The following is a 14,108-nucleotide window of genomic DNA, read 5'->3' on the forward strand; positions in this document are numbered from 1 at the left end:
ACCCATATTTAACAAGTTTTGAAGTAAAATATCTAGCTTCCACCAGACCGCCTTCTGTATTCAACGTATGAAGAAAGTGTAAAACTCTTGCAGTTCAAAACGCTTACTCTACATCCTACACCTTCCCTGTTCAACTTAAGGAAAAAGCTTAACTGACGCGACGCCAAGTTTACACTTTCTTCGTAACTTGAATACGAAAGGTGGTCTGGCGGAAGCTAGATATTTTGCTTCATAACTTGTTAAATATGGATTTTTTTTTTTTTTTTTTTACACAAACGCATCGCTTCGCTTTAGAAAGCCTTTATTAACCCCTCCGGAGCCGTGTGGAATATGTTTATGATGGATGGATGTGGATGGATGCACTTTCTTCAGCTCATAAATGTGACCCCTGTTCACTGCCATTATAAAGCTCGGATGCGTCAGGATATTTATTAAAATATCTCTGGTTGTGTTCATCAGAAAGAAGAAAGTCTTAGGATGGCTTGAAGGTTAATAAAGCTTGGGGTCATTTTCATTTGAAAGTGAACTAATCTTTTAAATCTCAAATATGCTGACTTACCACAAGGGGAAACAATAACTGGCTGCAGAAGCCTCTGCTCTCCAGCAGGGGGCATGTTGAGGGAGATGGCCAAGACTGTGCCCAAGGACGTGCCAACCCACAGACTAGGTGTAAGCCCGCCATCTGCTTTGCGTGTGTACGTCTCACAGAAATAGAAAGATGTGATGGCCTCTCGTGATTCCTTGTCAATACTGGTCACGCTGGAGCTCCGCGAGCGGCTGAAGGAGTTGTCCCTGTTGTCTAGGGGTATGGAACCCCGTGGGGGACATACAGAGAGTAGGACAGTAGGGAGAAAAACACAGAAAGGTAAAGCCCCCACTCCAAGACAACAACCGACAGATTAACATCATTACTTTTCTCCATACCCGTATAACAAAACAGCCCCTTGAACAGAAATTAAGTTTCCTTTTGTGATGTGGTTTAAGCAAGTTAAAACATACAACATCCTTCACTGGTGAGAAAATGACCTTTGATGTGGGAAATGAGGCAGTCTCTCCAGTGTGATGGAGACAAATGGTATTCCCAAGATTGGGATGACCAGATGCCCTATTTTCCTGGAACACTTGCATATTTTAGACCCTTTTACCCAACCTCATTTATTTGAAAATTGGCCCTACAAAAACATCTCCTAAAATAAACCCACATGCGGACATGTTAAAGGGCTCTGAAAATGGGACTATTCTGGGAAAAATTGACGTCTGGTCACCCTATCCAAGATGTGTTCAGTCTGGAAATTAAAAACAAAATATAAATAAATAAATAAAAATAATGGAAGCATGTAACAGAGAAAGAAAATGTTGTTTACATGACTATTTTATATGTTCCCTATTTAAAACCTAAACTAACGTTCAAAATTTGGGGTCTGTATAAGATTTTGTAATGGTTTTGAAAGAAGTCTCATATGCTCACCATGGCTGCATTTATTTGATCAAATATACAGTAAAGACAGTAATACTGTGAAATATTATAATTTAAAATAACTGTTTTCTATTTGAATATATTTTAAAATGTAATTTATTCCTGTGATGGCAGCAATTACTCCAGTCTTCAGTGTCACATGATCCTTTAGAAATCATTCTAATAGGCTGATTTGGTGCTCAAGAAACATTTATTAAACATTTATGCATCTTTGCTGAATAAAAGTATTAATTTCTTTAAAAAAAAGTACTCACCCCAACCTTTTGAACGACAGTGTTTATATAAAGCTTTTCTATTTAAAAGAGATACCTGACATGCGATAGTTTAATTGTACAACTTTTCTCATATACAGTAATGATATGTGTGGGGGAAAAAGATCTTTACATCAACCTACACATTTGATTTCCATTTAAAATCAGCTGATTCCAGAAAGTACTCCTTGAGGGAATTCCCTTAAAAAAAAAAAAAAAAAAAACTCCTGCTGGAAACTGATGACAGAACTGAATTGATACTGAATTAAATAGCAGCAAATGCTGAACTGGCAAATGCTGACTTGTGTTATTCAGGATAAGAGTTAGGAAGACTGACAGAGAACCCTGGCTACATAAAAAGTAAAGTTGTTTTGGCCATGCTTATGTGTACCATTTATGGAAACACTCACAAGCCTTTTGATAAACCAATACAGTCATCAGGTGTATGTCAGACCCAAGAATCAAGACATAAGAATAGAGTCAGAATGTCAGAAATTCAGTATATACAGAACTCTGAAAGTGCAGGAATTCTGACACAACCTTAGTCTTTGGCTAACTGACATGAGATGTTCAAATCAAGTGAGCATGTGGACCCTTCAGATTCTGATAATGTGCTGATGGACTCCACATTCAAAAGCTGTGTAGCATGAACACAAAGTCAAGGCTTACCCAAGTCTGGCTTTAGCTCAGTAGGCAAGCTTAATTTCCGTGACATCTTTGCTGGAAAAAAGAGAACACCTCTCTTTACAAACACATTGAAGCCTCAGTAAAAGCCATGCAATGCTAGAACTAGTTGTGCTCCAGAAAACACCAGACAACATAGCTAAAGGGTTTTTTTAATCATCCTGAGGGACACAGATGCTTCAAACAGGACAAAGGAGACACTGCAATATTTTTCAGCGAGTCAGAGACAAACTGCATAATGCTGCATGCTGGACAAACAGTACTGGGATGTAAATGGGTATAATTTGGCCACACAAAGCCCTGAAAGGAAAAGAATTAACATTATAACAGACAAAACAATCATTCTCAGCACCCCATGCCACAATCATGCACCACATAGGAAAATACAGACTGGACATTATGGCTTATATGGATGATTTAGTACATTTTGTATAATTTGTATACCTTTGCCACATAGGCATCTGTCAACTTTTATCTATCGTCTCTTCTATATAAAAAAATAACTGCCAGATGAACATGTGACATATCCTATTTTGTACATTAACCTTAGCTGTTTATATTGCCCAACAAAAATATCCATAAATTTACTTGAGAATTAAGCCTTGATTTCTGAGAACATTTCATATATTTTCTTACCCCATTGGCAAGCATTCTGCATTTTCAATTTTGTTTTTGTTAATACTATTTTTAAACTTGCATTACAGTTTTAGATTTATTTTACAATGTTTATGTTCAGTGATTAATTAAAGGTGTAAATTTTAGGAGGATCTATTGACAGAAATTTTTCGCCGGCATGTTTCTACAGTAGCCCTAAACGGACAAACTGCTCTACAGAGCGCGTTTGCTTGACTGGCTACTCTCTTCTGTCTCAGACAATGACATCTTTCTCCTGTGTTGGACACCGTGGCTTCTCTATATTGCAATTCGCAACCTCACCGCTAAATGGCGCTAAAATTTACACACTGCACCTTTAATTGTAATTTCATTAAAGGGATAGTTCACCCAAAAATGAAAATTACCCACCCTCAAGCCATCCTAGGTGTATATGACTTTCTTCTTTCAGCCAAACACAATCAGAGTTATATTAAAAATATCCTGGCTCTTCCAAGCTTTATAATGGGAGTGATTGGAGGATGAGATTTTGAAGCCCAAAAAATTCATACTCCATGCGGCTTACGGGGGGTTAATAAAGGCCTTCTGAAGCGAATCAATGCGTTTGTGTAAGACAAATATCCTTATTTAAAACTTTATAATGTAAAATAACGTGTTTCCGCCACAGCTATACGCATTCGACTTGCGTCTAAAACGTTAACTTCCGTGACGTAGTACACAATGCCATGACGTTCTACACCACGCCATGACGTACATACCAGTGGTCGTCAATAGGCGGCCCGCAGGCCAAAACTGGCCCGCCAGCAATAATATCTGGCCCGCGCCCGCAGCCAGATTATTTTGATAGCGGCTGTTCTGAAATAGATTTTCGTCTCGTGGTGCCGTCTAATATTATCACCGTGTCTACACCTGACGCGCCGCAACAGCTAAAAGCTGTCTACACTGAACGTGACAAACCGACCGTTGCAAAGCACTTGGACTATGTCAGAAATAGAACAGGGAATCCGTTTACTGTCGGGAATGTGTTGCATCCAGTGTAGACAATTTCATTATAATGGGTTCTATTATCTTTTGTAGCATCGCGTCGCGCCGCTCGCGTCCGGTGTCAGCGACAACTTCGTTGCAGATAAGACACACCGGCTTTGCATTCACAAAACAAGTAGGATGAACGCATAGTTGTCTTTCCATTCTTCTTTGTATGCCCTATTTTCGCTGACAACTTTCCTCTTTTAGAGTGTTTGATAGTGCCATTTTTTTTCTCACCAGCTAGCTTAAATGTTAGCTAACATCACTCTGTACACGGCTTAATAGCGTACCTCCAGCATGCAAACAATTAAAAAAATGCAGTTTAGTGCATGAGGATGCCAAGGAATAATTCTGAGTGTAAAAGTAGGCTACGTCAATAATTATTACAAAAAGTTAGGATCCATTGTATAACAAGCAAATTAAAATGTTACACATTTATTATTCACAATGTGGAAAGAGGAAATAAAACATAGTTTGTTAGGAGCATGACTCAAACATGCCATTAATGGGCTTATTCAAGTCATTTTTATCCATTCCGCATCTCCCACATGTGTGTTTTAGCAAGGCGTTCTGTGTTGCAAGTTGGTGAATGAAGATACTTGCCAGGTTATGTGTCACTACTCTGCTTTATTAATTTATCCAATGTAAAACCCGGACACCGCCACACAAATGTGGCTTTTTGTTAATGACTTTACAGGATTTAACACAAAGTAACAGCTCAATAACAGTTACAAAAGACACTGTTACAGTCTGTCACAGGCAATTCTAGTTGCATTTTTCAATTAAATTCTTAAATTATCCTTTGACTATGTTCTGGCCCGCCATCTAGTGGTGAATTTTTTTTTTGGCCTGATGCCAAACTTAATTGCCGACCCCTGTACTACGCTATGTCCTACGTTAAAAATGCGTAGTACGTCATGTCACGTTTTATGATCAATGGATGCACTTTTTTGGGCTTCAAAATCCCATCCTCCAATCACTCCCATTATAAAGCTTGGAAAAGCCAGGATATTTTTAATTCTTAATTCTTTTAATTAGAATAAAGTCATATACACCTAGGATGATTTGAGGGTGAGTAAATTATGGGTTAATTTTCATTTTTGGGTGAACTATCCCTTTAAATGCATTAAATGTAACAAGTTATAATGCTAAATCTAAAGTTTTCATTATATTTCATTCCTATAATATTTTATTTCACATTTCATTTCATTATATTTCATTTAAGTTTTCATAACCCTTACCACTGAACATCCAATGTCACAATATTTTGTTAAATTAAGCTTAAAATAAGACATGACTAATTGCTAATGGGGTAAGAGATATATATATATATATATATATATATATACATATATATATATTAAAGATATTTTCAGTGGGACATCATTTTTACAGTGTAATGAGCTCATCATTCAACAAAAAATAAAAACAACAAAACAAAAACTGGCTTCACAGCTTGTCTATGTAAGAACATCTAAGGAAATCTAAAAGATAAATTACCCAAAACTGCATATTTTGTTTCCTAATAGTACACCAGTGAATCCAGTGAAGCGAATACCAAGGCTGGTTCCAATCCATCAAAATAAATGTGTATTTTTCTAATTCCCATCCTCACTATCCTGTGCTGAGATGTGCGGACATAAAGAGACAGCAAGTACAGGAAGACAACAAATTGAAAACCTTCATTCCTACAGACAGACAATCATAGGACGCAGCCACCGGTGTGGCGAAAGAGGAACGCCTCAAGCAAATCACCACAAGCACATGTCGCCATGTTACATGCGTGCTACATGAACGTAGCATGCAGTGGGAATTTCCATCGGGGTTATTCAAGTAGCTGTGTTCTTGGTGACAGACATGTTCTCTGTTTTGTTCATACATAGAGACAGAGACAGTGTGGTTGAACAAAACCAGTGGAACCTCTTCTACACCGTCCTCCAACCTTACCTCCTCTCCCTCCTCCATTGTAGAATTGCTGATGGTTTGACAAGACTTTTTGGGAGGAAGTAAAGCATATGAGCAGTTAGAGATATTTTTACGCTTTCTGGGAGTAACATACAGCGCAGGAGTGTCATAATGTGAAAGATTATGTATCGATTATGACATTGTTCCGACTTTTTTTTGTTGTTTGTTATGTGTTTGGTTTGGATTTCTGTAGCAGTCACAATCATTTGTTCTTTATCTGCTCATGTCGAGGTGTTACAGCAAGTGTATGCTGCTATTTGCACAATGATTACAGGGACCTTCTTTCAATATTTGATCAAACCACTCGCTGAGAGAACAGCTGCAGAGGTCTGTGCTCTAACTGAAGGTTAAGTCATTTTGGAGATACATTCTCATTCTGTTCTGACCTTTCGGAGCAAATCTTATCTCTATTTTGAGATCTGCCCTGGTCTCCGAGTGTGAATGTCACGCTCTTTCTAAGAAGGAGGTTTTTAGGTTGTCTCCAGCTTATCACGCCACCTTCAGCTGCGCTAAATGAACTAAAAAAGAGAATGCAAATGCTTTAAAATTACCTTGTGCTGCGTGTTATCACCTTGAATCTTTCTGCATTTTATATTTGCATGTTATCCACAAAAAAACAATGCTAATTTGAATAATGATGGCAAAATAATGTTCTTTTTCCCACCCCAGAGGAAGGCGTGATCTTATCGCAAAGGTTAAGAATCTGGAAAGAAAAGAAAAAAAACTCTCCCTGGGAAAGTGTTATTTGCATAACATGAATCTAAAACATGACAAAAAGTTCATGGTAAAACCTCTATGTGGCACATTTTCGATGAAATATTTGGTTACACAATTCAGTGACAGTATCTGAAAGCAATCAATACCTCATTAACCGCAGTCTAAAAGCACTCTTAACTAAGAGTGCTGTGTTTTACAGTGCATTTACAAGCTTTGGTTGTCTAGTAAATTTAGATTTAATGTGTCCTTTCCACCCACAAAAACAGCCGTGACTTACTCTGAGTCTAAGCAGCTGCTACATTTTCAATTCTTTTGCACATATAATTTCAAAAACCACTTCCTAACAATTCATCCAGTGTGGTCAGCACCAGCCTGTATGATTGCTGTGGACATTTATTTTAGCAAACGCTCTGATGAAAAGACAGTCCCTTTCAGTCTTGCTGAAGGGCACAATGGTGCCCCTTCAGGTCTTTGAACCTACAACTTGTTTCTAGCCCAGAAGGCTAACCACTAATCTCCCAGCAGGCATGAGCACCTTGACACAATGTCAGTCACCATTAGCATTCATCACACCGTCAGCCATTATCAGTCATCTGTGACCTTTGTGAACTTTTGTTCTCCTATGATGTTTCATAAGGTGTGCCATGTTAAAGGGATAGTTCACCCAAAAATGAAAATTCTGTTATCATTGGGGACTTTCGCACCTAATAGTTCTATGAACTCAGTTATAGGAATTATGGCCAGTGGTTAGGCTAGGAACTAATTTCTCCCCCGGGTCATGTTCCTGGTTGCATTCGCACCGGGAATAGGAACTGTGAAGTGGCCAACAGCGGCGTCTTTAAGCGCAGCATTTACAAACGCTAAAACCGGTGGATGGAAGACGGTGTGATTGGAGCTGTGTTTGTTGTGTGTCGTGCGTTTCGTGATAACAGAGGTGGAATGTAAACGCATAATTTACATGACTGAAAGAGCAAAAATTGGGGCTAAGAGACGAAATCTCCTATGACAACTTTCAGTATTACATATCATCAAGGCGGAGAAAAGAACAACCCTGCAGACAACAGGTAAATGCCGTTATTGCTGTTTTCCATGTTTGTGAAGTAAATATGTTTACACAGCTTTTTAAAAATGCAGGGTGCCAGTGTTTGACATGCGTTTGACCAATCAACGTACACTTACGTAACTGATAGTTCCTATAGTGCTGGTTTAGACCCTACTCTGAAGTAGGAGCTAATTTAGTTCCCCCAAAAGTAGTTCCTAGAACTAAAATCGCTCCTAGTTCCTGCGGTGTGAACATGCCAAAATCCGGGTACTTCAGCCAATATTTCTAGGAACTATGAAAAGGTTCGTCTGGTGCAAAAGCCCCTATTTACTCACCCACACGTAGTTCCAAACCTTTGTGAATTTATTTCTGTCAGGATCATTATCGTCAAAGATGACTGGCAGATAGTATACAGTTTGGATTGGCGGTATGGTTCTGTTCTGGGCAAAAACTCCCTGCCCATCCATGCAGCCTAGCATGGATAAGAGCAGGGAGAGCAGTGATAACCCCACTTAGGGTAAACAGAACAGAACCAAGTATTGCAATATCATTAATTTTCTTAAAGACAATAATTAATGTAACATAATTGAAATGAGTTTGATCAAAACAAAATATCAGAAGGTCAAGTCCTGACTGGACGAAGGAGGAGCTGGGGATGGAGGAGGGTAATTAGCTACTGAGCAATGCGATAAAGCTGCTGATAATACTGAATGGACCATATATACACGAATGTGGTGATAGGCGTCGTATTCCTATAGGTCAATGTAAATCAGCTGAGTGTCAGCTGATGCGAGCTTGACTAACGTGACCTGCCAGAACTAACGCTATACGATTGATTTGTTCTGCTGAACGCAGAGGAAGATATTCGGAAAAAGGTCAGTAACCAAACAAATCTCACCCCCCATTGACTACCATAGTATTTATTTTTCCTACTATGGTAGTAAATGGGGGATGAGATCTGTTTGATTACTGACATTGTTCCAAATATCTTCCTTTGTGTTCAGCAGAACAAATAAATTCGTACAGGTTTGGAACAACTTGAGGCTAGCAGAGGCTAGTCTAATGCTGAGATAATAACAAAATAAATGCACACTTGTGTATACTTGTTATTTGGTGTAGAGGTAGTGTTGCTTACGTAGTAATGAATCACCCAAAAATCATTATGTACTCACCCTCATGTTGTTTGATCAAAAAGAACAACTAGAGAACCAGATCAGTCTGGATTGTAAACATAATTCAGACTGGTAAATTTGATCAATTGATTAATTGAAAAAATGTTACTCAACAGAACAACTAACTTGCAAATCTTTGCTCATGAACTCAAGAAGAGATGCCAATATTTTCAATTATTTCACACAAAACTATCATTAACTATCATTATTATTCATTACCATTCAAAAGTTTGGGATCAGTAAGATATCATATGAATCAAAATACTGTAAAACAGCAGTCACATGATCATTCTATGGCTATGCTGATCTGGTGCTCAAATAATTCTATTATCAATGTTGAAAACAGTTGTGCTGCTTAATATTTCCATGGAAACTGATACTTTTTTCAGGACTCTTTGATGAACAGACAGTTCAGAAGAACAGCATTAAAAAAGAAGAAATCTTTTGTAACAATGTAAAAGTCTTTACTGTCACTTCTGATCAATTTCATGCACCCCTGCTGAATAAAAGTAATTCATACTGACTCCAAACTTTTGACAGGTAGTGTACAGTTCAGTACAGTGTACTAGTTCTTCTCCAGAAGAAAGAAAGTCATTAAGGGTTTGGAACAACATGACGATGATTAATGACTGAATTCTCAAATTTAGTGTGAATTATCCCTTTAGTCCTGAACAAAGGAATCGATTGAAACCCTAAAACGCTCCCCCTGTGGAGCTCATAACATATGGCTTTCAGCAGACTCAAGTGTCAGGACTGATCAGTATGATGGTGATAGTGGGCGGTATGGATTGTGTCATGCTCTGAGGGACGTTTTACCTGAGGTGGGGGATTTGCAGCGATCCTCTGAGGTGGCTGAGCCTTCGTTAATGTCACAAAGCCCTGTAGAGAGAAAGAGAAACATGAGTGCCACACGATGGACTATGTGAAATGTGTGCTAGTACCTGTTCTTTATGTGAAAAAATTGTCTAAGATATATTTTAATGGGTAGTACAATTGACATATACAACCATAGTGTGAGGTGCAGTGTGTAGCCCTTGCTCTGATCTTGGAGTTAAGAGGCAGATGGGCAGACAGGAGCTGAACCCAGCTGCTCTGATCAGCACTCTCCCTGTGCGCATATCCGACAGATCCCAGCCCCCCGCTAAATATCACTCATTACCTCCGACACAAACACACACGCACACCGGATAATCTAACAACCAGTCCATTGCCAAGTCCCAGCAATCATCTCTTTCTTTCTATCATGTGTTTAGCTGCAATTGTGCATTCCACCAGCAGGGGTCACATTGCTGTATCCCTCTCAGTGCACTGCTGCATGTCCTGCCAATGGTTTGTATATATATATGACTTTGTGCTCTTGTCTATTATGGATGAAAACCATGTCTGTGTGCATATCAGACCTCCAGAAGGTTGCCGGCTCTTGCGGGGAGATCGCAGTTGTCTCTGGTATGGGTCATTAGATCCGTACAATTCCATAGTTCCCAGATTCAACAGAACAGTCTTCTGTAAGTAATCCACTACTGCTAGACCGTTGCTATTGCCAAACACCACCCTATGAAACACAGGAATGTAGAAAAGAGCAAACCCTTTTATCGTTGCATGAATCTTCATACACTGTACTTCTGTACATTCTGCTTTAAGGAACAGCGTAAATGAATTTCTTTGCTGGTCCAGATTGGTTGGTTTACACTGGTTTAATGCTGGTCAGCCTAGTGGACCAGCATAATAATGCCAAAACATATCTGGTGACCAGCTCTTTATTTAAGGACACTGCAGTCCACCAGCATCCAAGACATATTTGCTGGTATTGTCAGCAGGGTTAAGAGCAAGGGCAGTAGTTTTGATCGTTGTGATGATTCATTACTATAAATACTTTAAGTCAAGCATGAAATTTAATTTGAAAAAACAGTCTGCAGTAGGGTCTGAAAATAACCAGAGCATTGTAGTGAATTCCTCCATGTTTTTTGTTTTTTTTTGTTTTTTTTATGTATTAGCCAACATTTTGTTGGATAAAAGATTTAAAAAAAAATCTAACATAATTTGAATTGATTAATTGATTAGAATCCAACATAACTAGAATTAATTATCTTCAATTAATTCTAATCAAGTTATGGGTATAGGTTTAGAAATTATAGTGATTATTTCAATTAATTGAGTTTGAGGTCAGTTATATATTATTTTAAAGAAATTATTACTTTTATTCAGCAAGGATGCATTCAATTGATCAAAAGTGACTGTTAAAGACATTTATAATGATACGGATGATATGATATAAACAGATTTCTATTTCAAATAAATGATGTTCTTTTGTGGGATCTATTTATCAAATAATTCAGAAAAAAAAACGTATATGGCTTCCACAAAAATAAATGAAACTAAGCAACACATTTTTCTTATTAAAATAATAAGAAAAGTGTCTTGAAAGTTTCAAATCAGCATATTAGAATGATTTCTGAAGGATCATGTGACACTGAAGACTGGAGTAATGGCTGATGAAAATTCAGCTTTGCATTACAGAAATAAATTTAATTTGAAAATATATATTAAAATAGAAACGTTATTTCTAATTGTAATAATATAGAGAACAGTTATTTCCAGTTATAATACTATTTCACAATATTACTGTTTTTACTGTATTTTTGTTTTTGTCAAGTCTTCTGAAGCCTTACGATAGTTTTGTGTGAAGAACAAACCGACACTGAAGTTGTTATACACTGAAAATCTTGGCATCAAAATATTCTAATACAAATATAAAAACAAAGCAAATGTCCTTTCATAAAAAATTCTGAAACTAGCCTACAGCTTTTGATTTACTTATTTGTTTTAAGCACTGAACCACCTGACGAAAACAATGCTCTCAAAATCTTCAGGTTGATGTGTTCAGACTCACAAGCCATAGCAGGAGTTGATGGCCAGGCTGCTGATCTGCTGGGGCGGCTCTCCACTGACCCACACCAGCTGTACCACCAGCTCCACCTGATACCCAGGAGACTGCTTCAGAGGACTGCTGCGCACCCTGAGGGAATGACAGAAAGAGGACATGGTTTATAGACAGTCCCTGCCAAAAAAAGTATAACATTTACTGTACAATGTGATATATTACATACTGGGGATGGGCATGAGTTCCCAAGCACTTGAAAGTGACAGTCATGATCAATCATAAAAACAACTTCAACACTAGTAAAATCCAGCTAAACAACTATATGAAAGCGTGCCAAAAAAGGGGCATTATTGTGCAACTTGGTAGTCTTATTTGTCTTGAACTTTAAGTCTGTGGCAGCTAAAGCACTCAGCACTCTGTTTGGAGAGGAATAGGGGGCGTACACACAGGACACATTCAAACAAAGCTGAATGTAAAAGGACGCAGTACACCTGAGATGTGTTTGTAAAACTATTTTTAACTTGACAAGACACTCATATTTGGTGGATATCTGTTGGGTTCTCAAAATGACCAAAATGCTTATCCTTATTACTGCAAGTATACTGTGGGGTCTGAGACAACATTTAAAAAAAATGAGATTTAAAACCTATTTTAAACATGGAAATAATTTTAAATTAAACAAATTTGGTTAACAGTCTTTTATTTGTTAATTAATTTGATATTTATTTTTAATTTTGCAATATTACTAGGTCACAATTCAAATAAGCAGATTTGTGACATTAATCATGTGAACTCCTTTGTATAGTGAGATGTTTCCTTCCACTGAAGCACAAGATGCTCTTTGGATCATTCTCAAATCATGCAGGATCACATGATCATTAGGTTTCAAACAAACTCGTGAAGTTCATGCAGACCAAATGCTGCTGTCATTAAAGGGTTAGTTCACCCAAAAATGAAAATTCTGTCATTAATTACTCACCCTCATGTCGTTCCACACCCGTAAGACCTTCGTTCATCTTCAGAACACAAATTAAGATATTTTTGATAAAATCCGATAGCACAGTGAGGCCTCTATTGCCAGAAAGATAATTAACACTTTCAAATGCCCAGAAAGCTACTAAAAACATATTTAAAACAGTTCATGTGACTACAGTGGTTCAACCTTAATGTTATGAAGCGATGAGAAAAAAAAAAAAAAATGACTTTATTCAACAATATCTAGCAATGGGCGATTTCAAAACACTACTTCATGAAGCTTCGAATCTTTTGTTTCGAATCAGTGGTTCGGAGCGCGTATCAAACCGCCAAAGTCACGTGAACCACTGAAATTTCAAAACACTTATGACGTAATGAAGCCTCGTTTACTGAAATCACGTGACTTTGGCAGTTTGATACACGCTCCGAACCACTGATTCGAAACAAAAGATTCGTAAAGCTTCGAAGCTTTATGAAGCAGTGTTTTGAAATCGCCCATAACTAGACATTGTTGAATGAAGTCGTTATTTTGTTTTTTTGGCACACAAAATGTATTCTCGTCGCTTTATAACATTAAGGTTGAATCACTGTAGTCACATGAACTGTTTTAAATATGTTTTTAGTAGCTTTCTGGCCATCTAAATGTATTAATTATCTTGCTGTCAATGGAGGACTCACTGAGCCATCGGATTTCATCAAAAATATCTTAATTTGTGTTGAACGAAGATGAACGAAGGTCTTACAGGTGTGGAATGACATGAGGGTGAGTAATTAATGACAGAATTTAAATTTTTGGGTGAACTAACCCTTTAAAGCAAGAGGGCAATGTACCAAAACTAAGAAATTCTGAAATTCATTTTAACTTTTAATACATCTTGAAAAGCAAAATGTTATGCTTATAATATAATGTGCATAAAAAAGAAGACATTTACACAAGTAGTTTAAGACTTTTGTGTACACAAAGATATGACTTGCAAAGCAGCATTACTTGAGGCAGGGTATGTTGTCTCTCATCCCATCTGAAGAGTTGCTGCTAGTGGAAGGGTGTGTCTGAGGGCCGGCGGTTTGTGGACTGGGGGAGGTGCTTGGTGTGGGAGGAGCTGGTGTCTGATCTCCTCCCCCTTCTGGAGACTCTAGATCATTCAGCTCATACTGTAACCTGACTTCCAGTAACTGTAAAACACACACACACATATATGTAACTGACACAAGTGTGCTTGAGAACAGATGTATGAATCAGCTAAATGCAGTGAGTTAATTGATCCCCATCGGTGTCGCTAGTCTTAATATGAGACACACTAATTGG

The 14,108-nt window shown here is 37.9% G+C and overlaps 1 protein-coding gene across 5 annotated transcripts in view; it reads right to left on the minus strand.

The window, feature by feature from the left end:
* The window catches only part of stxbp5a (syntaxin binding protein 5a (tomosyn)), a 97,761-nt gene that overhangs the window by 7,744 nt on the left and 75,909 nt on the right, over positions 1–14,108 (minus strand). The window contains exons 16-22 of one of the 5 annotated variants that reach the window (XM_051875671.1): positions 13,791–13,975; positions 11,837–11,962; positions 10,347–10,498; positions 9,763–9,825; positions 5,998–6,042; positions 2,398–2,448; positions 560–799 (exon numbers count right to left, since the gene is read on the minus strand). In XM_051875671.1, coding sequence (XP_051731631.1) covers positions 560–799; positions 2,398–2,448; positions 5,998–6,042; positions 9,763–9,825; positions 10,347–10,498; positions 11,837–11,962; positions 13,791–13,975 — 862 coding nt within the window. Of the gene's footprint in view, positions 1–559; positions 842–2,397; positions 2,449–5,997; positions 6,043–9,762; positions 9,826–10,346; positions 10,499–11,836; positions 11,963–13,790; positions 13,976–14,108 lie in introns of all 5 variants that reach the window. The other 4 variants (XM_051875670.1, XM_051875673.1, XM_051875672.1 and 1 more) reach the window with 4 other exon arrangements.

Source organism: Ctenopharyngodon idella, chromosome 20 (assembly GCF_019924925.1).
Source record: "Ctenopharyngodon idella isolate HZGC_01 chromosome 20, HZGC01, whole genome shotgun sequence".
Classification (NCBI taxonomy): domain Eukaryota; kingdom Metazoa; phylum Chordata; class Actinopteri; order Cypriniformes; family Xenocyprididae; genus Ctenopharyngodon; species Ctenopharyngodon idella.